General features: G+C 46.8%; 2 protein-coding genes across 7 annotated transcripts; one reads left to right on the forward strand and one right to left on the reverse strand.

The window, feature by feature from the left end:
• Positions 1–153: 153 nt before the first annotated feature.
• Positions 154–16,171, reverse strand: MORN3 (MORN repeat containing 3). Of its 5 annotated transcripts, none has more exons than XM_056504621.1 (7): positions 16,092–16,171; positions 14,769–14,864; positions 7,237–7,392; positions 6,363–6,520; positions 4,800–4,959; positions 2,023–2,207; positions 154–258 (listed from the first exon to the last, which is right to left on the reverse strand). In XM_056504621.1, exons 3-7 carry the CDS (start codon positions 7,379–7,381, stop codon positions 181–183), a joined length of 726 nt encoding a protein of 241 aa, XP_056360596.1. In that variant the 5' UTR covers positions 7,382–7,392; positions 14,769–14,864; positions 16,092–16,171; the 3' UTR covers positions 154–180. The 5 variants fall into 5 exon arrangements, with proteins under 5 accessions (XP_056360596.1, XP_056360599.1, XP_056360597.1 ...); XM_056504624.1 differs by having other exon boundaries at positions 154–832; positions 16,092–16,167; XM_056504622.1 differs by having other exon boundaries at positions 15,998–16,130.
• Positions 16,172–16,210: 39 nt separating this feature from the next.
• Positions 16,211–25,570, forward strand: TMEM120B (transmembrane protein 120B). 2 transcript variants are annotated; one of them, XM_056504629.1, is made up of 12 exons: positions 16,211–16,343; positions 18,527–18,645; positions 19,531–19,647; positions 20,413–20,472; positions 21,039–21,134; positions 22,163–22,252; positions 22,548–22,613; positions 23,517–23,578; positions 23,828–23,920; positions 24,180–24,337; positions 24,487–24,555; positions 24,765–25,570. In XM_056504629.1, exons 1-12 carry the CDS (start codon positions 16,275–16,277, stop codon positions 24,876–24,878), a joined length of 1,113 nt encoding a protein of 370 aa, XP_056360604.1. In that variant the 5' UTR covers positions 16,211–16,274; the 3' UTR covers positions 24,879–25,570. The 2 variants fall into 2 exon arrangements, with proteins under 2 accessions (XP_056360604.1, XP_056360605.1); XM_056504630.1 differs by having other exon boundaries at positions 24,273–24,337.
• The last annotated feature ends 665 nt before the right edge of the window (positions 25,571–26,235 follow it).

Raw genomic sequence — 26,235 nt, forward strand, 5'->3', positions numbered from 1 at the left:
CTTTTCCAAAGTAATGAGGGTGTGAGGAGGCTACTGAGCAAAGCTACCTGCAGAGGGAAGTTTACATGAACAGCCTTGAGGGAAGGGTGAGGAAGACCACAACACGATAACCATGGTGTGGGTTTGAGACTCAAAGGAATAAATAACCCAGGATCATGTTCTTAAAACTTCTTTTTTCCTTCAACATCTGTCATTATGGCTGTCATCAAACCTTGCCTGGGCCTCTGCTAAAACACCAGCTGGGTCTTGTAGTTCAATCTAAATAAAAAGAAATACAAATCAGGTATGTGTAATTGAAGAAGCTTAAGGTTTTATAGATCTTGATTACTTGAGCATTATTGGAGAGTCTCCCACGTTTCAGGACTTCAGCTCATATTGCAGCCTTTCGATTATTGTTTTAGAAACAACTACACTCCCTACACTCCCCTAATTTTATTAGTGTGTTGAACATCAGTTTATCTCCTTGAAATAGCTCTGTGTGAGTGACTTTAACAAAACACACTCTTTGGCAAAAGTGGCTTTGATTTATAGTCTCTTGGGCCTCACCTATAGTTCTAATAAAGGTGGTGGTGGTGACAAAAGTTTTTGAAAACCTGAATTCAATTTTTCTCCTTTTATCTATTCATATTCTGTAATCAACAGATCTCTACTCATTGAAAGCACAATAACAGCAGTGAAAGTTGATGCTTTGTTTTTGCTTATAGAGCAGAAGTGAGTTGGATCATCACTTGGTCTTCAGGGAGTTAAATAAACAGCCAGACTTGCACATCCTGCCTTAGTGTACCAGCAGTTCATCCCAGGCTGTTGGATTGTAGAGGCTCTTCTCAGTGACCTTTGACAAACCACATACAGTAAATATTTTTAGCTACAAAAGTGCTGCTCCTTTCACTCTTTTTTTGCAAAACAGATATTGTTTTTCTGTGGTGGGTATTTGGGCTCTCTTATTCTGCACTGCCTTGGGGGTGCCTGGTACTTACAGGATTAACTGTATGGTCAAAACTGTGCTCAAAGGGCCTTTGGCTATAGAAACCAGATTTGAAAAGATAGGGGCAATGAAGATGTAACAACACCTGTGAGCTTTGGAAGGCTGCATGTGCCTGGTGTCGCTTTGTACAGCCCTCTCCCTGGGCCAGAGGAGGGTGGTGGCTGTACCTGCCATGGGGCTGTGCTATTCCTGTGTTACTGGAGCAAAGTGGTGAGTTGTGGTTATCCAGGGTGGTTCTGCTTGGCTCTAAATGAGGGGGAGCTTCCCAAGCCCATCCTGCACTGACCATTTTTTCACATCTGTGGTTTGCAGACCATGAGGGTTCAAGATGAGACTCTTAAGGCCAGCTCTCACTTGGAGTCACATCTGTTCACTGCTGATTCCCATTTCCTCTTCCTCCAAGGGCACGGAGCTGGCTCACATCACCAAAATGATGTGCAAGGACCCAGTGGCTGCCCAGTGGCCCAGTGTGTCTTTGTGTCTCACAGAATCTTTGGGATTGGGATAGGACCTGGCTCTTCCTCTGCTGTGTGTGTCAGACAAGGGAAAAGAGGAGCAGAGGATGTGAGCTCTAGCCCTTGGGCCCGAGTGGAAGCTGCACACACCCCTCTGCTCCTGGGGCTGCTGGGCATGGTGCTGAGCCCCTGACTTGGAGGAGAGAGCTGCTGTTGGCCCTGCAGCTGCTCAGGTTCCTGCAGGGTCTGTTCAGCCTCAGCAGCTGGGCTTGGTGAAATCATTTGGTCTTGACGCAAATCCCACTATTGTCTCTGCCTCTATTGTCCCCGTTTCCTTTGTGCTGCATCAGGTCTCTGAGCAGTTCTGGTGCATGAGAACTGCATTTTTTCAGATGTAGGCAACTGGGAGGCTCCAGCAGAGGCTGCATGAGCTGTTAGTCCCTATGGGGCCATTTAGGATGCTGCTTGCCAAAAGATCTGAGCACACACCTCATGGGGGAAATCTCTTGAGGAGTGATATGCTACCTGAAGAGCTGACCCAAGCATTGATGAATGCAAACATCAAAATTTCCAAGCCATTACCTTTGGGAGTGGAGACTCAGTAGAGGCTGGAGCATTGTCTCTGCCAAAGTCAACCAGAGCTCCACACTTTGGTATATCTGCTACCCAGATGCCTTCTAACAGCTGTCCCTTGTCTAGGTAGAAGTATTTCCCTGGGCCATGTTTCTTGCCATCTTTCCAACCTCCTTCATACCGATTTCCATTTGCTGCAATTGAATACATGAACAGACCTTGAAATTTCCAGCATTTTAAGGGGTTACAAATGAAATCAATCAAGAGAGCAAACCAGCAGAGAAGATCATGTGTTTGGCTCCTCTTAGTAATTTCAAAGTGGCTGTGGCACTGAGTGTCATTTTGATTTTGCAGTGCTCCATTTGCTGTAGCACAGAGGGAGAAAATGCTGCAGGAGTCCACACTTGCTCGCTTGGAACCAGGACTGTGCTCACCTGCTTTGTTCTCACAGTGATGCTCATTTTTTGCTGACACAAGGAGCCAGTGTGCTCAGGGTAAGGAACTAGTCCCTGAGCCACTCTTCACAACATGAAAAATTACAAGACACAAGTTTCAGATTTGTCACTGCAACAAATCATGCAGGATCTCTGGCTTGAAGAGGTTTGCTTGTCTGGGCAAGGAACAGAGCACTGATTGCTGTCCAATCAAAATAATCTTGATTTCAAAGAATACTTTTAGTTAAGTTTTTCCTCAATGAATTACAGGGTGAGAATTGCTGCAAGAGTCTGAATGGTTCAGGCAGTCAGTTACAGGCTGTTTTTCCAGCTGTACTGCTTCTCTTGACATTTTTCTGCAAGTTGAGAGAGGCTTTTTTTGGGCTCTGCTGCTCTCCAGGAATCTACCCATCCATCACTAACAGGGAAAGCAGAGCTGCAAGGGGAAGATGGATGCTGGTTGAGAAAGGACATCATACCTATAGTGATGCTGGGGCTGGGATAGATCCAGACCACCCTGCTGTCACTAGGAGAGTCTTCTGCTCACCCCTTTTCCTATACACAGTGTTTTTAAGCCCAGACTCATGGGGATTTCTGACCATGTTAGTGAAAATACCTTTGAGTCTCAGCTGAACTCTGCCATTTTTCATCACGAGAAGTGGCTGAAATACCAGGGCACCCCACACAGTGCTGCAGAGATAGCTGGGGCCTGCCAGGATACTGTAAGGGAAGAGGGGGAAACCAAAAACGCTTCTGGAGAATGTGCTGCTGGGCTGCTCAGGAGGGTCTGGTTCACAGGCTGGAGCCATGGGGACGGTTATCTGCAACTTTGGTTTTGTCCTTATCTGAAACACCAAGCTGTCCTGCCCACAGGAGCAGCTCAGCTTCTGCACTCCAGCCACCAACAAATGAGAAACCACCAAAATCACAGTCCTGGCTGCAAGGAGGGGGCAGTGAACACCCTGGCTGCACTGTGGTGCCTGGCTGCTCCCATCTGCTCTCCTCCCAGAGCACCTGAGGCTGTGTTGCTCAGAGCCACGATCCCTGTGGATGTGAAGTGCTCTGGTACAAAGCTGTTGGGGAATGGATGTAGCAGAGGCGGCAGATCAGCACGGTGCTCTCAGCCAAGCTCACCCTCACTGGGCATGCTGCCACTACAAGCAATTTAATCTTGAGCTGCAGCTCATCATGACCTCCACTGAAGAACTCCTTTTCTTTCACATGGCAAAGCTGCCGGCACGTGGGCGCACTTCCAGCAGCTGAGCTGAATGCATTAAGCTGTGGGTATGAAATAATTGCTCTGGCTAATTTTAACCAAAAGGAATCCAGCTAACAATCAGTTGCAGGCTAGGCTGGAGGCAACTGGGCTCTGAAATGGTGCATCAGCCACAGCTCAGCCTGCAGGGGCTGTTAGCTTATAGCTAACAGGGCCTTTGACAGGAGCACAGCAGATCAGTGCAAGATTCCCCCTGGAAGTGGGTGCTGATTTCATCCAGATGAGCCATCGGTCCAAAGCGACTTTACAGTCAGCAGAGAGCACAGTCATGCATGTGGTGTGCAGAGAAGGTCATGCTCATTCCTCCCAGCTGCTTTGCTTAGCTAATTACTAGCCTTGAGATCACTTTCAAGCAAAAAAAAAAAGATAGAATAGATGAATAATAATATGGAGATAGTATTTCTTCAGATGTTCTTGGAATGTCATGCCTAGTGTTGCAGAGATTCTTGGGATTCTTGGCTTTGGGGAAAAATGTGTTAAACTCCAAGAAAAATAAGTGGAAAAAAAATTAAATTTCTGTATTTATGCTGAGGTTGGCCCTAACATTCCCAATCCATGATGTGCTTAGTGTTATTTATGGAAAAGGATTGTGTACTAATGAAACCTCTGTGTTCACTCAACACAAGCCACTGTCGGAAGTAGACAGAGGGGATGGAGTGAATTCAAAAAGAAAACTATGTTATTGTGGGTTTTTTTCCTGTGCTGGAAACTGAACTCTTCTTTGGTATGCAGAGCTAGAAAGCCTGTCTGGCAAAGTGCCTGGCTTGAAAAGAGAGATTTGCTCTTCTCTGACCCAACAGTATATTATCTCTAACCCGAACCATCCCAGTCATTTAAATGTAAATCACAGCAAAAGTAAGCTTTCATGCGTGTGGGCTTATGGGCTTGAGCAGTGCAGTGCCGGCCCTTGCTTAGCCTGTGCTCCTCCCGCTCCAGACCCAGAGGGGAGGGATGACAGGCGGCAGTCCTGCTGCAGGGCTGCCGTGTAGCACAGAAACCTGGATGGGAAGACACCCGGAGGGCAGCACGACACCGACCAGCTTGGAGGGGGCGGGCTGAGGGTGGTCAGCACTTACGGAGCAGCAGCACGCCTATCCCGTCGGGCTGATCCGTTAGCCACTGTCCCTCGTAGACGGAGCCGTCCTTGTAGTGCATCTTCCCCCAGCCGCTCCGCAAGCCATTGCTCCACTCGCCCTCGTAGTGCTCCCCGTTGGGGTAAAAGAGCACCCCCTGGCCCTGGACAGCAGCACAGAGAATGGATGGTTAGGAGCTGACCTATTATTAGGGCACAGTGTTCAATTTTGGGACATCACTTTGATAGAATACTCCTTTTGTTTATTACTCTTACACGTGGCTGTTGGCAGCCCAGCTCCGTGGCTATTCTCGTGATGAAGGAAATGAGATGTTGTAGTATGGGATTTATTTTTTTGGCAAGCAGTTTTATTCCCTTGACAAAACCTTGGGTTAGTATCTCAGAGTGTTATTATTGGCATGATTGCTGCTAATATTTAGCTAAAAGCGGGTTTTACAAGTACATAAACCTGCCTGGGGATAGGCAGCATTAAAGGATGTGTCTCTCAACATGGGGATTTCATGTCTTTCAACCCTCTAGACGTTTCCAGCTCAGTGTGTCCCAGGCTGGGCAATTCCACTTCTTGTTTGTTTTACATGTATGTTTGCCATTAAGAGAAGTCCAGACGTACCCTCTAAGCCAGGGAGTGATACCAATAAGAAATATTTCCATAGTACTAACAAATTTTTCCATAGGAATTAAGTGTTCTTTTTTTTCTCTGAACAAATAATAAAACCAGTTCTGAAAACAACTGATTTTTCTAAGCATTAATTTTATTAAACTGTATGGATGTAAGGGAGAAACTTTTTTAGAAGAAAACCCAACCCTAGTGATATTTGGATGTCACTATAAATCTTTCACCAAAGCTCAATTATGGAAAACCTAACCTTAAAGAACAGGAAGGGAAGCTCCCTCCAAGAGACAGGAGCCATGGAGCCACATGCCCATTAAAAACGTTGGTGGAGATGAGTTTAATTTAAGAGCAGACACAAACACAAGGTTTCCAAAAATGTTCCTACAAGGATTTTGCACATTACACTGCAGTCATTTCTACCAGATGACTTTCTCATTATGTTCCTTTTAGGAAAAACAGTGATTTATGTGACAGGCCTAAATTCCAAAAGAACTCAAGTTATTTGCCTATTATGCTGTAAAACTTCTAGAAGAAGGTGCATTTTCTGGCAGTGCTTAGAATACAGGTTCCTCTGACTTGTTCAAGGACCAGAGGAATGAAAGAGATGGGTGGGGAGGATTAAGAGACAGGATGTGAAACCTCCCATTGTGCTTGGCCGAGCTGCAGGTGAGTCTGAGCAGTAAACACTGCTCTATGGCAGCCAGTGGGAGCTTGGGGCTGTAGCCTGGTAACCAGCAAATGGGTGGGGATGACTCTGTCTCCAGGAAGGAGATGGCACTCCCATAAAAATCTTGGATTTTTAGTCTTGACCACTCAATTCAGCCTCAGTACTGCAAAAATTAGTATTTTAAGTAACTTTTTGCACATGTGCACCCAACTCTTGCCCGTGTTTTGGGTCCCACTGCCTCACTGCTGGCAGAAAACATCACTTACATCTCTTTGGTCATTTTTCCACCCGCCTGTGTATATCTTCTTGTATTCCTTGGTCACTGGGTCAAGAATGCTGTATGAGCCATAACCATCCCTCTTCCCAAACTTCCAGTCACCACTGTAAATAGCTCCTGTGCTTTTCCAAATCTGGGTGCCTTTACCTGCTCAATGAACAAGAGGAATGACAGGGAGACCATCAGGGTTAGGAGAAGGGTGCACAGGGCTGCCCCTCCTGCTCCATCCTAGGCAGGGCAGCACTCCCTGCACAAAGTCAGCCTTAGGTCTGGGATTCAGTTTAGCTTCCCAAGTTGGAACCATCGTTAATCTTGATCAGGGGCTTCCTGTGTGGCCTGTGCTGAATGCACTGAAATCTTTCCAAACCTCAGTTTACTGCTTGTAAACAAGTCTGTCCTGCTCTGGCTGCTCCTGGCTCAGACAGGGTCTCCTTCTCCTGCTCTGTTCCCTGCAACCCCTGCCACATCTGGGGAATAAATTAAGATTCCTGGAGCCAAGTCAGGAGCTGAGAGAGCTCCAGGGACTGTGGAGCCAGGGCACAGCCCAGTGCATGAAGTTGACTGCAGTCTGCTGTATTTGGAAAGGATTTTTGAACATCTGCAATAGAGATATTTTGGGTAATTGCCCCTGAGTGCATGCAAAAGCTCTTCAAGTTATGTATTAGAAATGTTTCTGCATGTTACATATATCAAATATATATATGTGTGTGTGTGTGTGTGTGTGTGTATACATATAGTCATCCAAGAATGAATGCTTTTCCAGGACCATACAGAGCACATAGAACCACTGACCACTTCCTGCCCCTAGGAACCTTTCTAAGGACATCTAAGTTGTTATTTTTTTTCAAAATTATCCATCTTACCATGTTTCAAGTTGTCCAGCCATTCTCCAGTATACTGATCCCCATTTACAGCATAAACTGTGTGTCTTAATCCACATTTCTGGGCTTTCCTGTCCCATTCATAAAAGAGAGGGTCTCTAACCCTGGGGTACTTTATAACAGGCATATTGTTGATATCTGGAGAAGAAAATAAATTATTATCAGCAATAAATTAGAAATTACTAAGGCAGGTACAAGCAGAACAATATTTGTTAGTCATCCACAGAGATACAACAAAAGGGAGTCAAGTAAAGATACTGAAGTACAAACCAGCACTGTGTGAAAATGGGCTCACAGCATAGCCCAGCCTGTTAGGAAACATTAAATAAATCTCAGCAGATCAGGTTTGTGGTGGGCATTGATTTCTGCACTGCCAGACATCTTGGGGAGTGCAGGGAAAGGCATCTCCTCCATACAGCTGATGAAATGGGTCAGGGAGCTGTGATCCATTGTGACAGTGCAGTGTCCCTGAGGCCCACCTGGAGCTGGGACACTTCATACCCCCAGCAGTAATGCAGCTTAGGCTCCTTTACTGCTAAAAATATCAGTCCTCCAGCTGCCTTGCTGGAAGGGGTTGAAACCACAACCTTTCCCTCTCCATGGAGGCTGTGGACTTGCCCAGGGCAGGCCAAGTGCCCACCAAGCTGCCAAGGAGGTGACTTCTGAGGTGACTTCACAGGTGATGTGGCTTTAAAGCAGGAACAGCAGGCAGAGGATGGTGAGTACAGTGGGGGTGATTTTGGAGGCCTGAAGGGTCAGTGTGGGGAAAGAGGAGGGAAAAGGAGATGTTTTGCCTTATAAATACAGAGGACAATGGTGGAGTGCAGCACAGTGATGATTTCTGAGCGCTGCAAATAGAACTGCTGCTCAGCACAGTGGGAATTCGGCACAGACTCGGAGGTGAGAGTGGTCTCCTATAAACCACAAACAAAAGCCAAAAGGTGGCTGTAGAAACAAAAGGGAGTTTCTATGAACGCCGTTAACATCCAGAGCTCGGCTGGAGCCCGGCGGGGTGGGATGCTCTCCGATCTTGTCTCCTGGGCTCCCCCTTCTGTCCTGATCCGCTGGACTGAGCCATTTCGAACGATTTTGCTGCACCTTTCCCTTCTCGGCAGAGAAGGGAAAAAACTCTGGTTCCTGCTGTGCTACGGGTGCCAGAGAGCCCGGCAGGGGAGAAAACTTGGACCTTGGGAGGAGAGGGGAAAAGACAGGTGCTTTAGGTCCTTGCTAGGAAATAAAAGCTAGAAATTCTAACTAAGAAAATACTGTTGGAGCTCAGCCTCAGTTCTGTATTTTCCAGCTGTGGGAAATTGTCATTCAACAGCTTTTTGGAGAGAGAGCATTGCTAAATAAAAGTACTTATGTGTCCAGAATGGGTCTTGCTTAGAGGAAACAGAGGACAGGATCTGTCCCTCGGTATGATGGAGTCACAGCCCACCACAGAGGATGTTTTTCAGCAATGCAGATACAGGATACACTCCAACTGCTGAATTTCTCCCTCACTTTTGAGTTCTGCAGCTCCTGGAGAAGGGGATCTTGCCAATATTTTCCAAGGGCTGGGTTTTTTCAGGGCACTGTGCCACACTCTGTTGGCTTGAGCCTGTCCTGCCCTTGCTGGGGAAGCAGAAGAGCCGAGCTGCAGCAGCCTGTACCCACTCTGACACTGGCCATGACCTCTGAGCAGCTCACGTTTGTGACAAGGAGTCTCTTCACTACCCCTGCCAGATGGGAGCATCGCTTTCCCACCACCACATCCCACAACTTCTTTAACTCAAAGCTTAGGATTTACAAACCCCAGGGAGGATTCCCAGCTGCGGGGGCAGCCCCATCTGCTCGCCGTGTCCCGGCACAGCCAGCGCAGAGTACTCGAGGTAATGCGGGCTGGCGGGAGCCGCCTTTATTTGTTGAATCCCCTTCTAAATTTACGTCAGCGATGCCAGGTTTGCGTAAGTGATAACGCAGCCGGTACTCGCCTCCCTGGGTGTTTTTAGCCGCCCACTACCAGGGCGCGGGAGGCTGGCAGCGAGAGGCAGGCGGTGCAGAGTCGCTCCGGCTGCAGCTCTCGGTGTGGACGGCTAGACGCTGCTGCTCCCGGGCTCTGCCGCGGCTCTTGGGGATGGGGCTCGTACAGACCCCCGCATCCCCCTCCGGACGCTGTTCTGACACTTTTGTCGGGTCTCTGGTAAAACGCAGCTTTAGTCTGCACGGCCCTAGAGGAAGCCCATTTTCTTCCCCTGGCTCTTGCGGAACTTCAGAGCAATGCGGTGTAGCCACTTTTTTCCATCTTACGTCCTAACTTAATGAAGAGCAAGGAGGGAAACAGACCTGGCTGCAGAGAAGCGGCTGCTGAGTGTCCCTGGCAGAACCCTGCCTGGCACCGCACCCCCGCGGACCCTGCCTGATTCTCCCCCGGCCCCGAGGATGCCCCGGCCGAGCTCAGCCCCTGCCGTGAGCCAGCACCACGGCACTGCCCTGCAGAGGGGTCCCTTTGCCAGCACCCACCGGCGGAGCGGAGTCACCCCGGTCTCCCGTCTGGAGCAGCGCCTGTTGCTGCTCCTCCCCAGCGGAGCCGGGAGGGACGGCAGCGGCGCGAACTGGCAGGGAAAGCCCCCGAGCACCCCGAGTGTGGCCGCCGCTCTCCCGCCGCTCTCCCGCCGCCCCCGATGCCGAGGGCCGAACCGCGGACACCGAGCTGTGCTGGTGGCGGCCGGGTGCTGCCATAGCAACGTGCCAAACTCAGCGCTAAAGGCCACGGCAGCGGCCCCGGGCGGACAGGGCTGTGCAAGGGACACAGGTGCCCTCCAGAGCACAGGGGATGGAGTCGGAGCCACCCGGCACACACAGCGCTGTGCAGCTGCGTGCTCTGAGCTCGGGGTGCTCCAGAAGAATATAAAATGCTAATAAAGCAACGAGTGTTTCACCTCTGGTTGGTTTTTCATACGCCCAGAAGCAGAAGGCTGGAAATGAAAGCACTGATTACAGCACCGATGAGTAACAAATAAATCAGCCTTGCAAATGTCAAGAGAAATAGGAGAGAGCCCCTGAAAATGCACATCAGCGGTCTTAAAGGAGAAATCTGAATAAACCTGACACTAATTCCCTCATCCATTACATTTCTTCCACAGCCGTGGTGAGCAGGGATTGCCACTCTGGCCTTATGGGTGTCTGTAATCATCTTCCCTAATGGGTAATTGACTGTGCACATTTCTAGCATCACACCAAAGCTCTTGTATGACTCCCATGAGCCAAATGCATTTGATTCTCATCCTTTTACCACATTTTTTGTGCACAACTCTGCAGGCTGTATGGTAAAAATGTTGAGGCAGGTGGGAAATCTAGTGATGAAACAAAGCAGCTGCCTCTGTGAAGATGAGATACAGCTCAGTTTCCCTGATAGGTGTTCCTTTGCCATCTTGGATATCTGTGGCACTGAACGCGGCTCAAATGTTGTGTCCGTGCTTGGACAGGACAGAGAATGGATTTATGGGATTTATTCCAAGTGTGAGTGTGACTAAAGGCAAATATTCCATTTCCCATGGCATGTGTGAGTGCCATGGAGCCAAAGGAGACAATGCCACTGCCTGAGAAATCAGGTGTAGGACAATGGAGGGAAAGAAGAGGTGCTCCACAGACACCACGAGCTGGTGTGGAAATGACAGAGGGGGATCTGTACCAAGGGAAAACACACACATGAAATATATTGTGTTAGATCAGATGAACTGGGGGAAGATGGCAGCTGCTAGCAAGCATTTCCAAGGATGTAGGAGAGGCAGAACTTAAAAACTTCTTTAAGTGGGAAAAAAAACCGAGAGAAAACCATGGAAGCTGACCAAGTTAGGAAATACTTATACAAGAGAAAATGTCTCCTGTTATTAAAAATGGGATGAAGATATTCAGGAAGGACTTATTCCCAGTCGCTCATATTAATGTGTTCTGGTTTGGGGCAGAGCCTAAGAATTACTGAAGACAATAATTCCTGTGTTTCACCATGGCCAGTTTAAGGGTAGGAGTGAGGACAGAGGTTTGGGAAAAAAATAAAGAAACCCATGAGGGAGGAGAAAAGATGCTTATTGCAGCCCAAAAATCTACAGCCTGAAATTACAGCCAGAAATAGCCCTCTCTGGAAAAATATTAACTCCTTTTATTATTTCTATTTATTATTATTTATTTTCTATGTATTATTATTACAAGGGTACAGAGTGGGAAAATGTAAGCATATTCTTCTTACAAAAAAAGACAAAATTAGACCAGCTTGAAGAGAAGGTGGTGATATCTGAAGTTTTATCAGAAAGTTCTTTTGACTCACTCAGATAAAATTTTTCTCAGGAAATGTCATTCTGTTTTGAGAGAAGGAACTCCCTTAGTAAGTAGGAAGTGGGGATATTTTTTTAAAGGGTGTCATATATAACTCAAAAAGTGAGATATAAACTCAAATTGACCAGAAATGTCCTAACCAGACTCTCTTCCTCTCCCAAGAGCAGCTGTTTCCAGGCACAATATTGAGGCCACTATGAAAAGTAGGGTCAAAAACTCAAGTTTCAATGTGCTAGGAGGAGAATTTGGGTTTTCCTTGACACAATTCCCCTTGTTCCAGCCTTGCCAGCAAAAATTTGGCCCCAAATACCCTTCTTGGCTATTTTGATTTCTTTTTCTTGTTTCACTCTGACAGGCACTGGCCACTGACACCAAGGAACAAAAGCAAAGCCTTCACCAGGCAGTGCCAGGGCTTCAGTTCTGCTGCTGTTTCTACTGTAGCTGCTTTAATTTTCTGGCAGTTGATTAAGCCTTGCATTTATTAAGATTGAAAGGAAGCTTTTAAATCTGTCCATGTAAATTATGCTGTAATTCAGCCCATTATTCTGCCAACAGAGGTCACTGCAATGAACTCCACTTCCAGGCTGGACATGCTGAAGAGCAAACCAAGCATTGTGAATTTGTGCATGGAAACATGCCCAGAAACACCTTTCTGCAGCAAGGTTCTGTGACATATGATGCACTTTCAATATTTTCACTTTTTAAGTGCAGGATTTTAAAAAAAATGTAGGTTTTTGTTTTTGTTTTTTTTTTTTTTAATTAAATATAGACAAAGACCCTCAGTATTCTACGTCTGAAGCCAATCATTTTCGCACTGAAAGGAGACAGCTGCTCCAAGCTGAATTTGCTCTCACTAAGCTTGGGGAATCACCCAAGTGAAATGTCCAAACCAACTGAAAACTGTCAGAACCAATAAATGAAATTTATTCTGGGAACTTCGTAGAATAAATAGAGAAAAAGCATTTAGGGAAACATATGTTGGAATTCTTTAAAGGTGAAGAGTGTGACAACAACATACTGTGGAAGTGGGATGCTCAGATGTGTGTTTTATTGCTGCTACATTCAAAAGAAAAGCCAGGGAAGAGGTGGGAGGGTCTTGGACTCCGACCAAGCTGTGTTGGTGAGCTGAAGGAGCATCCCCACCGCTATGCTCTAAAGAATTGTCATTAGCAGGATTTAGGAGGGATTGAAGTGAAAGCTTTGAGGTGTAAACTTCACCTGGTTGCCTCTGGCTTAAGAGGCAGCCTTGTGGGAAAGCACTTAAAATTCTTCCCTCCTTTTTGCTGGGAGCAGTTCTCTCAAGATAAAAACCATGTTGGTTTTACATCAAAACAGCCTAAAGTTAAACCCCTGGGTTATCTGGAATGTTCAGGCACTTAGATAATCATGCAAACTGAAAGGTTGAAATCCTGGAAGCTGACACCAGATACCCTCTCCCCTTGAGTTCCTGTTGATGCAGATTTACAGCTCATGGTCTCTGCTTAACTATCTGCAACAAGGTAGAGGTTTAAAGGTAAAGTTATGATGTTAATTCCTGAAGTCACCCTAAGATGAGAATTATTTACTGACCATAGAGTGCTTTGCAAGACTCTTAATATCGCTGGAGGCAGATAAATTTGGCCATACTTGAGCTAATGCTTCACTTCAAGTCCTTAATTTATTCCTTAATTGAGGGATAAATCCAGATGAGTACAAGATGAATCAGCAGTATCAATCTCCAGCTGAAAAATGTGCCAAGTATTTTATTTATCACGGCTTATTGTCGCCTGATGTTAGAACAGGGACTCATTTACATTTATATTTTGTCCTTTCACATTTGCTGTGCTGGAAAGAATCTGAATTTCTAGGACAGGGGAAAAGCATCAAAGGAAACAGCCCCAATTATCTTCAGAGGAAAGAATGAATGGAATTTGCATTCAGGAATAGTCTGGAGGGTGAAGGAAAGGAGCTCACATATAACTGTGCACTCAAAATCTAACACCCAGAGAACAGTCACAATTTCTCTGTGATCCTTAACTTGATTTATTAACTCAATTTCTTAGATACATTTTCTGGCAGTGAAAGGTTGGTGAGTTGGGGATTAGTTAAGGTAAAGGCAAACCAGAGATTTAATGTTTGTAGATTTGCTGTTCAATGACCTTAGGTGATCTCTGGCAGCAGAAAACAGCCATTAAAACTTGCAAGATACCTTGAAAAATGATCATATAATATTGAAATTCAGAGGAAAAGCACCATTCCTCATGTGTTGCACAAGTGAAAGACAGGCAAGCTGTGGGAACCCTGAGCATCAGTTGCAGAGCCCTGCTCCCCATCCAGGGCTGAGTGGATCACTGTTATCTCAGCTTGCTTTGGTTTTATTCACAAAGATGTGATTGAAATAATGAGATTATACAAACAGCTACAGCCTCCCAGGAGGTGGAGAGAGCTTACAGGTAATTTTGAGGTATTTTGTAATGGTGCAAGATTAAATAATGCAGAAACATCTGTAAGGCCAGCCCTGCTACACTCACATTGTTGGTGCTTAAATAAATGTTTTTGTGGTTTCTGTTTGAAAGAAAATGCAGATCTCTTGAATGAATATTAATTAGCATGGCTCAGTTAAAAAGTTGAAAGGAATCTTTTGAGGTAATCCTGATGCACAGCCACAACATGTGTAAGAGTTGTTCCTTGTCAAAAGATGTAGGGGAGAGGTAGGAAAGTTTGGATAAATGTCTGGTGATTCTTTGGTATTCTGGGAGAGCTCTGGGGCCGGCACAGCAGGGCTCTGAGTGGGAAATGCACAACATTTCCTGCCTTTGTATGTGAAACACCAACCACAGCCCTAACAAAATGTCATCAGCCTGCAGAATCACAGCCCAGGACAAATATTCATGTCTGATAAGAGTTTCCTTCTGCTCTTTTCAGGCTTATAGATCAGCAGTGAAAGAAATACTTTTAAGGGCTATTGACAATTTATGATGTCTTCTAGAAGCAGCTTTTCCTGAATGTTAGGACTGACACAAGCAATCCTACAAATGTTGAAGTGTTTTTACTTTTTGGATTGCAGGAGGGTCACCCCAACCTCAACAGCAAAGGGTAAGATGCAGCTACATCTTAAGAGTGGCTCTGTGATAAACTGAGCTGGCAGAGAAATGCAAAGGTTGAGGGAGTGTTTTCATGTGGGAAGGAAAAGTAACTTTTCTTTCAGGGAGTATTCCAACCTTTTGGCCAACTGGAAAGTTTTGGCACGTATCCAGCGCAGAACTAACGCTCCGATCCTTTCTCTTCCAAAGTCTGTAATACAAACTCCAGTCCTCCTGTAACATAAAGTCCTGTTACAAAGGATTGTGGACAAAAGCTAGAATCCAGGGAAAATTTAATACAGATGTAACGAATTCCTATGACATTTCTGTTATGTTGATTTGTTTATTATTCTACTTCAGGATTACCAAGACCTGGCACAACACATGTGTTTGATCTCTGGACAGCCACGGCCTCACTGGAGAAGCACTGGGGACAATGCAACATCCCTGGGGTTGGTGGTTCTTAAACTAGCAAAAATCCCAAACCACTGCAAGTTCTGGTTTCACTGGGAACTGAATGCAGGAGGTCATCAATGACATTTCAGGTGTCCACCCACAAATGTATGAAAAAAACATGCAAAAAGGCAAACAGTGTGATATAGACCTAGAGAAGGACCAGGGGACAGCAAGAACACTGAGGAGCATTGCTACACTCAATGTGTTTGGTTGTTTACATCAAATTCAAGGAAAAGGGGTCCTACATACATTTCTCATGAAAAGACAGCATTGCATTTGTGTTTTTACTTTGGCTTTGCTCCTCCCCTCACCCTCATCCCTTTTTTTTTTTAAATTGCTTCCTTCCCCTTGTCTTTTTCTTCCTTTTTGCCAATTTCTGCCCTTTCACAAGAAGCCACAGGATGTGGTGCCAACATTTACAACTCTTCACACCCTGCCCCAGAATATCAGGCCCTGCTCACAACTGGCCAGTCCAGCTGCTGAGGGGGTAACTACTGTAAAAATAAAGACATCATGAATCCTCTTGTCATCTTCTCTGATATCAAGGACCAGTGACCAAGGTCCAGGCAGCTGCAGGGCTGAGCTGCCTCAGATTCAGCCACCAGGTCTCTCTGAGGGGGCTGGCCCTGTGCAGTGGAGGGTTTGAAATCCACTCTCAGCCCCCGAGATGAACCACCTCAAAGGGCAGAATGATGCTTCCATGTCACACCACGGAGCAATTCAGGTGCTGCCTCAACACGGGGGGCTCAGGTGAGGTTGCAGGAGGTGAGCTGGGCAGAGCGGGTGACAGCAGCTGGGGGGGTCCCTCGTCTGAGGGGAGCCCTGGCCTGGGGACAGCAAAGGCCTGACGGGTGCCGCGCCTGAGGGGGATCATCATGGGAGGGGATCCCGGGCCTGAGGGGAGCCCGCACCTGAGGGGATGCCGGCCCTGAGGGGATCATTGACCTGGGGGCTCTCCGGCCTCGGGGAGCACACACCGGGGCGCTCCCTCCCTCCCCTCCTCACCTGACGGGTCCCTCCCCTGAGGCGGGCGGTGAGGGGGGCGGGGCTGCGGGTGGCGCGCGCCGCCGCGGGGCCGAGCCCATGACCGCGCGCGATGACGTCAGCGGCGCACGCGGCGCGCGGGCCCGGGGGGTGCGGGCGGCGGGCGCGCGCGGGGGGCCCGCGGAGCTGGCGCGGCCCCGCGCCATGCGGGACCAGCTGGAGCGGTGCCTCGGCGAGTGGCGGGAGCTGGAGGAGGAGTTCCGGCAGCTCCAGGTGAGCGGCGGGGCCCTGCGGGGCACCGCGGTGCCTCCCCCTCCTGCGCGGATGCAGCTTCCCCCGCACTGCCCCGCGCTGCCCTTGCCGGCTCTGCTTCGCATCGCGATGCGGGGCCGGCCCCGGCTCGCCCTCGCCGGGAAGGAGCGGGACCGGGGGTCCCCATCGCCGGCCGCATCCCCGGGGCGGCTCGGCGGGGGCAGGAGGTGCGGGCGGGCTCCCCCAGCCCCGCCCGGGGCGGCCAGGCGTGCCCGGCGCCTCCGCTGCGGCCGCGGGATGCCCGCACGGAGCGCGGCGGGGCGAGGATGGGCATCTCTGCACGGCACCCGCAAACAGCCCGTGCCCCGCTGCACCCGGGCTGCGAGCGCTCGGGACAGCCCGGACCGAGCCGTGGCCGTGCCCCAGGTCCCTCCGAGGATCCCAAGATCCTCAGATCCCAATATGTGCCGCGGTTCCCATTGCTGGAACAGGGATGGGAGAAGGGGGCGCGTTGTGGTTGTGCGCCCGTGGCGTGGTGCAAAGAGCAGCGCAGGCAGCGCCTGTCCCGCCAGCATCTCCTGGCGGAGTTTGATTTCCCGTGGTAGGATACGGCCGGTCCAAGTGCTGATTTTCCATCTTGCAAAAGTGCATTGAGGGACAGAAAGGCTTCGGAGTGGGGGCCAAGAGCTGTTCTACAAGATGTTTTTACCTCTAGAAACCTTCCCTTTCTTCCCTGCTTGTCACCGGTGCTGCACCTATACACGTGCTTTAAATCTTAAAGCCGGTTTTAAAGTACAACCGGCTGTTCTCACTCTGGAGGCTGTTTTAGCCTCTTTTAGGCTGCTCAACAGAACGTGAATGCAAAAAAAAAATAAGGTGTGATTTCCAGATTTAGTTTGTTTCTTAATTAAAACTCAGTTCAGGTTGTACTCGTGTTAGCAGAAACAAGGGTTGGGTGCTGGGGGAGACCAGCTGGGATGGTTTTGTTGGTCACTTGTTTGCTGTGGGCATCTTCTCGACAAGCTCCGTGCCTGAGTCTGACCTGAACCACAGCAAATGTCAGTGATTTGTCCCTGCCTCAGTTTCCCCACAAGTAAAAGGAAAGTAGAAACACTTTTTGGTGGGGTAGCACTGGTGCTGGTGGTTGAGGTGCCAATAACCAGGGATTAGTCCTGTAGAGTCCTGAGTCCTGCTCAGCAAAACCAAAGTGAGCCTGGAACGGTGGGAGCTGCAGTGCCTGTACAGGGTTAGTTTGATTATTAAGGTCTTTAAATCAGATACTGGAGCTTGTTTGGGATTGTTCTTGTAAATAAAGAACAGCTACCAGGTGGGTCCTAGCAAGGAGGAAAGCCAAGATTTGGTTTGTGTGGTTTCACCACCGTGTTTATGCTCTGGGAAGAGTGGTGGGAATTTCCTGTGGTTGTTGGTGTTCTGGTTGGTGAAGCAGCCATGCAATCCACACTGTCTCTTGGCACTAACTCTGCAAACGCTGTTTTCCAACTTACTATAGGTATTAAAATTGACTCAGAGGTTATTATTTGGTGCTTGGGGAGCCCTTCATGGGATGGGTTTGCAGTTGGTGAGTGTGTCCTTGTTAGCTGACCACTAATTGGGGGCTTCAGGGGACCAAGGAGCTGTGATAAAGCAGTTCCTCCCAGGGAGCATCTGAGGTCACAGGCAGAGGCATCAGTTCAACTCTTTAACCAGAATATGGGGCAGTAGGTTGCTTGAATATCCGTGGGGTTGGGATGGCAGTGGTGGCCAGGTGGTGCCTAAACCCCCAGCCATGGATTTGTGCCTGGTGTTATGTCTTTCTCCTCCCCCCCTCCCACTCTGTTAAGTCCTTATTTTTTTTCTCCAAGATTCAAGCTGTGATATTGGAGTGCCCTGTGATTTAGCCACCATTTGATGGGCATGGATCAGGATCAAATGGAAGATTAGGGGATTCAAGGATTAGGGGCTTCATTGCAGGGTGGGAGATGAATGTAGAGGATGCTTTTTCTCTTGCAGGAATTTCATCAGTGTCCATTTAAGCCCTATTGTATCTATACTGGTTTGGGATCTCCTTCTCCTTGCTTGTTAAAGGGGTTCCTGTTGTATTCCATAAAACCAGGATTTTCCTTTTTTCCCTTGAAGGTGAGTACCAAATGCCATGAATAACCTAGAAGGGCTCTTCCTACCAACCATCTCCTCTTCTCCTGCAGGAAACACACAAAGTTTACAGACAGAAACTGGAAGAAGTCACCAGTTTGCAGACAGCCTGCAGCAGCTCCATACACCGGCAGAAGAAGACACTGAGGGATCTGAAGCACAGCCTGCAACGGTAACAGGAGACCTGGAGGGTGGAGGAGAAGGGATGGGATGGTTCTCCTTCCCAAAGGCTGAAATGCTTGGATTTTTAATACTTTTAGCAGACAATCTATGTTGCAGTGCTAAAGTTGTTCCATATTACAGCCAAGTGGAATGTTGATTACAGCATGAAAGAGTAAATAAAGAAATTTAAGGGAGCTGGTGTGGGTTTCTTCCTTGCATTGCATGCTGTACATTGCAGGGCTGTGCAGCTTTTGGCTGTGCCAGGTGAGCAATACTTTGCTCTGTAAATTGCACTGGAAGAGCAACAACACTGAAGGTGTAACTTGCTCCTGGGTGGATTTACAGGAGGGAGCTGTCTCTGGCTGGTTGGCTGATCCCAGGAGCCACAGGCTGGATTCCTTGTGTGCAGGCCTGAGTGCAGCACCTCTGACACCACAGGCTGCTGGCTCTGCTGCTCACTGCTCTCTGGTTAACATTAATTACTAAAACTATTTGTCAGTAAATCATCAGCTCTGTGTCCTGTTACATCCTGAAATACTTCATACCTGAAGAGCTGCAGCCTCTGCAAGGGCAGTGCCTGAAACCACGCACAAAGTTCCCAGGGTGGAGGGAGCTCCTGCAGAAAAGCACAATATTCCCACACAGTCATGTCACTGAGCTGATGAAAAGAGAAGCAGATTTATAAACCAACTGGTTGAAGTAACCTACAGCAGTATAAACCTGGCAGTGAGATGAAGTCGTGATAAGACAAATGGTGCTGCAGAAATACAGGAGCAGAGCACATCACCTCACAGAGCCAGCTTGTTAACAGCCTAGGTTTTATGACATTATTGTCCTTCAAATAAAAAGGAGGTGAAAACATGAACAGGAATATCTTGTTTCTGTGTTCTTGCAGGTGCAAGCCCAGAGCTAGTCCTGAGGAGTTTGCTCTCATTCAGGAGATCAGCAGCCAGATCAAGGAGAGGCAGAATGCCTTCTTTGACATGGAAGCCTACCTGCCCAAGAGGAACGGGTACGTGCTCCTCCAGGGAGGCTTGTGTGCTCCAGGAATTTTGGATTTTCAAATGTTCACAGCGCTTTGTTCCTGAAGGAAAAGGTTGAAGAAAGACATGTAAAATTGGGTTAGTCATAAATCTCTTGCTGAGCTGTTGTGTCAGTTGTACACAGAATTCATTAGCTGTGAGTAGATGTAAATGTGTGTGGGCAGTGGAGGTTTTCTGTTAAAATGACAGTAACCTGCACTGGCAAGGCATTGTGCAGTTCATTGTCCCACACTGATTTTTCCTGGGCTAATTTTTTTGAGGGCTGGATCAGCATAAGACTTTTATCTCTCTCTCTTTTTTTTTTTTTTATATTTTTTTAAATAATATTTTTAACCAACTTTTAACATTTTCTTCAAACGGGGTTGCTAGGACAGAGTTATATCAGTTGTCAAGGGCTGTGTGATGCTGCTGCCCCTCAGAAGTTTTTATGAGAAACTTTTTCCAAATCCTGTGTTTGGGTTTGGACAGTGTATACTACATATATTGCCCTTAGACTGTTGTGCAGAAAAGGGACCAGGAAAATAAACCTTTTCAAGTAGCTTCCTGGAAATGCTGACCAATATTTCCACGTGTAAAGCCTCTTCTGTGGTCTTTCCCTCCAGTCTGTCACAATTAAAAACCTCCAGCAAACATGGCTTTGGCAGAGCCACTGTCTCATCACCTCAATCTAGATTGCCCTGTGGTGTTCAAATAAAACAACTTACTTGGATCTACTCTTTGCTTTTGTCTTCCAGCTTGTACTTAAACCTGGTGCTGGGAAACGTGAATGTCACTCTCCTGAGCAACCAAGCAAAGTGAGTGTGCCTCCCCACATGTGTGAATTTGGGTTTCTCTGGGGCCAGCTGTGGGTGTGGACTGAAGCCCAGAGAGGGGAATGGGTTTCTCTTAGACCTGCTAAGTGAAGTGTTGAGGGTGGGTGATTGGACTATGACATGGGGATAAGCTAACATCTTATGTAGCTCAAATTGATTCCATCCATCACTTGCTTTTATGCCCAGCTCAGCCTGTGGCCTTAACTGTAAAACTGTTTGGAGTTTTTTTGTGCTATGAAATGGTACTGTGACTTCTGGGCATACAGTGCTCCAGAAAATTGAGATATATATGTATTTTTTAAATCTTATTGTGCCAACCCAGAAACCAGCTCTCATGGACTTAAGGCATTGTGTTATAGATGGGACAGATCCTCCCTGCAGGCAGAACACTGCCTTTCACCACTGTCTGCTGCTTTTCTGAGTGTTTCAGCAAAACCTCTGTCTCTGGGCTTGGCATTTGGCTTTGTATGTAGTTTGGAAAAGGTGAAGCCACATTCCAGTTGAATTCCATCTGTTTGTGTCCATAAACAGCACCTGTTTCCTTCCAGGTTTGCTTACAAGGATGAGTATGAGAAGTTCAAACTTTATCTGACAATAATCTTGTTACTCGGGGCTGTTGCCTGCAGATTTTTTCTCCACTACAGGTAAGCTGTATTTTTATTTCTTATCAAGTATTTTGCATAAAATTGGGCTGGGTTTGAATTACCTTATGTACTGTTAAGGACAGTGAGACAGCTGAAGTGGTGTTTAGGCTTTGAGCAGTTGGGCAGCAGGATGCCTGCACTTCTTCAACTCTCACAGGAGCTGTATTTTAGCTAATTGTTTTTCCTTTTTGAAAGAGTTTTTTGTAACTGAGAAGGTCCAACATCATATTTCCTGATGATGCTAAAAGTTGATGTTGTTATTCTGGCATCATGCTGTTATTGGGAATGAACAGTTGTTTGTCTTTGTGGGCTGTCCCAGGCAGGGACCAACAGTGTGCTGCAGCTCTGGGGTAACAAAAGCAACAAAAGAGAATTTGTGTGAAATAAGCAGATCTGAAGCATTATCTCTAGATTGTGATAAAGTGTCTGAGCAGCACCAAGCTTCTACTATTGAGTTTTGCTTAAAAATCAGGAAGGTGTTGGAGCCATGCACTTCCACTACGGTCTCTGTGTGTCTGGGTGAATACAGGATCATCCCAGAAATGACATTGCCCTGTACAGAGGTTGCCCAAGTGCCCTTGACTTCAGGAGCTTGCAAATGGCAAAGTAAAGTTTTGGTATTTTGGAGTTTTTTTTGCCCCAGAGCATAATGCTCTTCCATTCTTATAGTCGATTGGATTTATATAGATCTCATGGAATCTCCTCATTGAATTAGCCTGGAAAGGCCTCTCTAAATTGGATCATCTGCTGCTTCTGTGGTGCTTTCTCTCCTTGAGCAGCACTTAATGTCATCCCTGCATACCTGCTTATCAGATCAGGATCTGCAGTGTTGGATCATGGGGGAAGAGAGCCTAGAGCCTGTAGTGCTGCATGTGGGCTAGAGATGTTCAGGATGGGACTTTGTGTCCATAGCCTCACTTGGGCAGGTTTTCTTCTACCCAGAAGGAGGAAGGAAAAATAGGGATTTTAAAAATGTGTCTTTATAATTAACAAGATTTTTTTTACTCTGTGTTTTTTCTGTTTAACAGGGTGACAGATGAAGTGTTTAATTTTCTGTTGGTGTGGTATTACTGCACGCTGACGATACGGGAAAGCATTCTCATTAGCAATGGCTCAAGGTACAGTGCCACCTGCAAAAACCATGGAAAGCATGAAATGTCCTTAAAAGAAAACCAGGCAACAAAAAGAGATTCAGCTTGGCACCAAAGCCCAGCAAATTCAAGATGCTGATGGCCTCTGCTGTCTTGTGTTAGAGGTCACACATCTTTGGCTGGAAATTCCACAGCATCCCTTGTGCTTGAATTGGGGTATCTGCTTTGTTCCCATTTTTTGGATAATTTTTTGCCTGTGTGGCTGGACTTCAATGCTGAAATCCTTGTTTCTTATCTAACTGCCCTGTGTTTTTCTGCTCAGGATCAAAGGCTGGTGGGTGTCTCATCACTACGTTTCCACGTTCCTGTCTGGAGTGATGTTGACGTGGTGAGTCTGCTCTTCCCTGCTCGAGGTGCTTCAAGCCTGTTTCATGGTGTTTATATCATCTGAGCATTTAAATCCAGTGTGACTATGAAACTGTGGCCACAGGACACATGGCAGAATGTCAGCCTTAATATTTGTTTGATGTTACAGATGTTTTCAATGATAAATACAACCCTGCAAGTTTGTATTTACATTGCTGGTTAAAAAAAAGAAAGAAATGCAAACCCTGTGGCTGTAGTTGGGCTGGTGATAGCAAAATCTCTTCAAGTTTCTGTCTCTATAATTAAGGAAACAAGCAGCACTTTGCAATAGAGGAAGGGCACCACAAAATGAATGTTTGGTGCCTTTACTGAGCCTTGATTACAGAGTTTAAAGCCAAAAATGCAAGTTATTCCCTTGCAGTGGGTGGTGGTGGTCAGACAACCCACAATGCACCCCACATACAACCTGTCTCAGCTTGGGCATGATCTGAGGAGATAATTATTAAAAATTGTTTTAAAACAACAGAAGCTCCTGCTCCTGAATCTGTAAGGGGCTGACATAGTGTCTGGGGCAGAAGGTCCCTTGGCCTCCATCTATCCTGAGCTGCCCTTGGGATAAACTGCACAACCATCCCCTGTTCCAGTGCTCAGATTCTCCATGCAGATGATGCTTTGCTACCTGGAGAAAACTCATCATGGATAAGAGGGGACATCATTTATCCTTGTTAGAGAGGGGAGACCTAATCAATGAGAGCACTTCCTGTGTGGCTGTAACACCTCTCTGGGCTCCCAGTGGGTGGAATAGGCTGGGCACCAGCTGCTGGTTCATTTGCTAATGGGATCAGGCCTGATGGTGAAGGGGAAGAGTTGGATGCATTGGATGCTTTTAGCAAACTAATGGACCTCCCCTGTGTTCTGCTTCCAGGCCGGATGGACTCATGTATCAGATGTTTCGCAGTCAATTTTTAGCATTTTCAATATTTCAGAGTGAGTATATCTTACCTTGCTAATTCAGGGGATAAAGACATTTTGTGTCATAAGTGCTTAGAAGAAAACATTTTGTTTGGTAAATACTGGATTATTAAACTCTAGGAATATATAGATAGTGTACAAATATGCAATCTACAAATGTAAGCAATAATTAAATGCTGTTGGATTAAACATTATTAAAGTAGTTTGATACTTACCATACTTCTGAATAATCAGTGTAGTGATGTTTTCTCTCTCCTCCTCCAGGCTGTGTTCAGTTCTTACAGTATTATTACCAAAGGGGCTGCCTCTATAGGCTCCGGGCCTTGGGGGAGAGAAACCACTTGGACCTTACAGTAGGTGAGGTTTCCTGCTCTACTTTCTTTGCACTGCTTTTGCACAGGTTTTGGGTGCAGTGATGGGGGGGAGAGGGTTGTGTGCCCCCCCACTGCAGAGCTATCCCCTGCCTGGCTGCCTGTGTCCTCCTCCTTGGGTCTTGTGGGTCAGGAGCAGAGGAATCTGATCTTTGTCAGCATTTGAGGAGACTAAGATGGAGGTCATCCCTAACTTTATCCTTCTCCAACTATGGCAATTTCAAGAAAATATTTTTACTTGACAGGAATAGCTCTTATGGTCTGGGTGGGGAGGAGCTGCAGGTCCAGTCCTGCCTCTTCTGTGCTCATACTCTGCCTCTTCTGTCCACCTTTTCCAGAAGGATTTCAGTCCTGGATGTGGAGGGGGCTGACGTTTCTCCTTCCCTTCTTGTTCTTCGGGCATGTAAGTTGTGTGATCCCCTCCTCTGGCTCAGTGTCTGCTGCTGCACCACACGAAGGTGCTTTGGATCACATGCAGCCATGACAAATGTTTCCAAGGTTTAATTTTTTTTGCTCATAATTAAATTGCATTTTTTCTTTTCCCCTCTGCAGTTCTGGCAGCTATACAATGCAATCACGCTTTTCAGATTGTCAAGGCACAAGGAATGCAAAGAATGGCAGGTGTGTTGGCTCTGCTCAGAAGCACAGAGCAGGGCAGAGGGGATGCTTAACCACATCCTGAAAGATATTTGGGCATCTGACTCCATTTAAATATCTCAGGATAATGCAGCACAGAGCCTGTTCTGTGTCTGGTAGAGCCCAGCAGTGCTGAATATAATCCATGTTGTAATACTGCAAGGTAATAAATGCTACTTCCTCTCCTCTTTCAGGTTTTTGTGTTGGCTTTCACATTCCTGCTACTCTTCCTTGGGAACTTCCTCACTACTCTCAAAGTGGTGCACACTAAACTCCAGAAGAACAAAGACAAGGTGAAGAAGCTGTGACTCCCTCTGTTCCCAGTGTGCATCCATCCCTCTGCCCCCAGCAGGGCTGGGTTTGGGACAGATCCTGCTCAGCCCCAGCCAGGTTGAGGGATGGGCTCGGAAGGACTCGCCTGTCCCTGTGTTTGGTGAAGGACTCTGCCAGCACAGACTCAGTATTAATGCAAGCATGGCTCTCCAGTCACACTCCTGCTATTTATGTCTATTTAATATAAAACATGTTTGCTTCTGGGATTTTTGTTCTGTATATAGAGCAGCATGCACCTACCTGGCCAAGTGCCAGCGTTGGGGAAAATGTGGGATCTACTGTAATTCCAATTCTGGAATGATACCTGACACTTTCCAGTTTTATTATTTAAATTCTGGATATTGAGTTTATTGAGGTTTATGAACACTCTGGGTGGATCAGTAATTGAGAGTGAATGCTGTTTTTCAAGGCATTTGTTTAAGGCATATTCTCAGTGGCAATACTAACCTGTGTGTACTGTGAAAAGAAAATGCTTATCTTTGTACCATACTGCTGCTATATACACTTCTAAAAAGCTATTTAAAAAAGAGAAATTCCTCCTTTGAAAACAAAATCATGCAAGCAAAAGCAGTTTTTAAATGGCAGGGAAGTCTGCTAGCCCATTTCCAGGGAGACCAGGTCATTTGTCCAGGCCTGAAAGGACCTAAAATAAACTATTAAATATGCAGCTGTCTCTGCCCCTTTTTAGTAACAAACACATGGCCCTTGGGATAGTTTTTGAGACATGGTTCTGGAAAGGGGAGGGCAGGCTCAGTTTAAATATTAAATACTTTCTTTAGGTGCTGCACTTGTACCAATAATGAAGAGAATGAAAATGCTGGGTCAAGGGGATGGCAGGGGACAAACACTGACTGCTACCCTACTAAAGTCCTTGTCCTGCTTGAATTTACACTCACTCTGGAACACCCTTTTTTGGGTGCTGTAATTTCTGTACCTCCTCAGGCAGCTGCAGCACTGAGCTGCCTTGGGCTGTCTTTCCCAACTGAAAGCTCCCTTTGAGCCAGCACAAAGCCCAAACTGGGCACATCCTCTGGAATTGTGTGGAAAACAGTGCCCTCCTCCCCAGAGTGTGCTCACAAGGGACAGATACTGCACCAGAGGCTTGAGAGGGATTCATCAGTTCTGTTGCTGCAAACTAGCAAAATTACCTTTGCCACGTCACTGTCCTGTGGGCATAGACAATAAACTGCAATTTGCATATTTTCAACAGTTTTCACACCAGTTGGACTGTATTTTGCTATCCTTTGCACACCCTGTGAGTCCTTGAACTCTCAGTTTATGAGATGTAAATTGTTGAGAGCAATGCTGGAACCTGATTCTGCAGGGGTGAGT

This window comes from Oenanthe melanoleuca, chromosome 15, assembly GCF_029582105.1.
Source record: "Oenanthe melanoleuca isolate GR-GAL-2019-014 chromosome 15, OMel1.0, whole genome shotgun sequence".
NCBI classification, from domain to species: domain Eukaryota; kingdom Metazoa; phylum Chordata; class Aves; order Passeriformes; family Muscicapidae; genus Oenanthe; species Oenanthe melanoleuca.

Excerpts from the sequence above, each read along its gene's own strand:
- MORN3 (XM_056504621.1), bottom strand. The coding sequence starts at position 7,381 with ATGCCTGTTATAAAGTACCCCAGGGTTAGAGACCCTCTCTTTTATGAA. Across the intron at positions 4,960-6,362 it reads GGAAAAATGACCAAAGAGAT|GGCCAGGGGGTGCTCTTTTA; the intron begins GTAAGTGATGTT and ends GCTGCTGTCCAG. Across the intron at positions 2,208-4,799 it reads GATAGGCGTGCTGCTGCTCC|CAAATGGAAATCGGTATGAA; the intron begins GTAAGTGCTGAC and ends ATTCAATTGCAG.
- TMEM120B (XM_056504629.1), top strand. The coding sequence starts at position 16,275 with ATGCGGGACCAGCTGGAGCGGTGCCTCGGCGAGTGGCGGGAGCTGGAG. Across the intron at positions 21,135-22,162 it reads AGATTTTTTCTCCACTACAG|GGTGACAGATGAAGTGTTTA; the intron begins GTAAGCTGTATT and ends TCTGTTTAACAG. Across the intron at positions 24,556-24,764 it reads AGGAATGCAAAGAATGGCAG|GTTTTTGTGTTGGCTTTCAC; the intron begins GTGTGTTGGCTC and ends CTCCTCTTTCAG.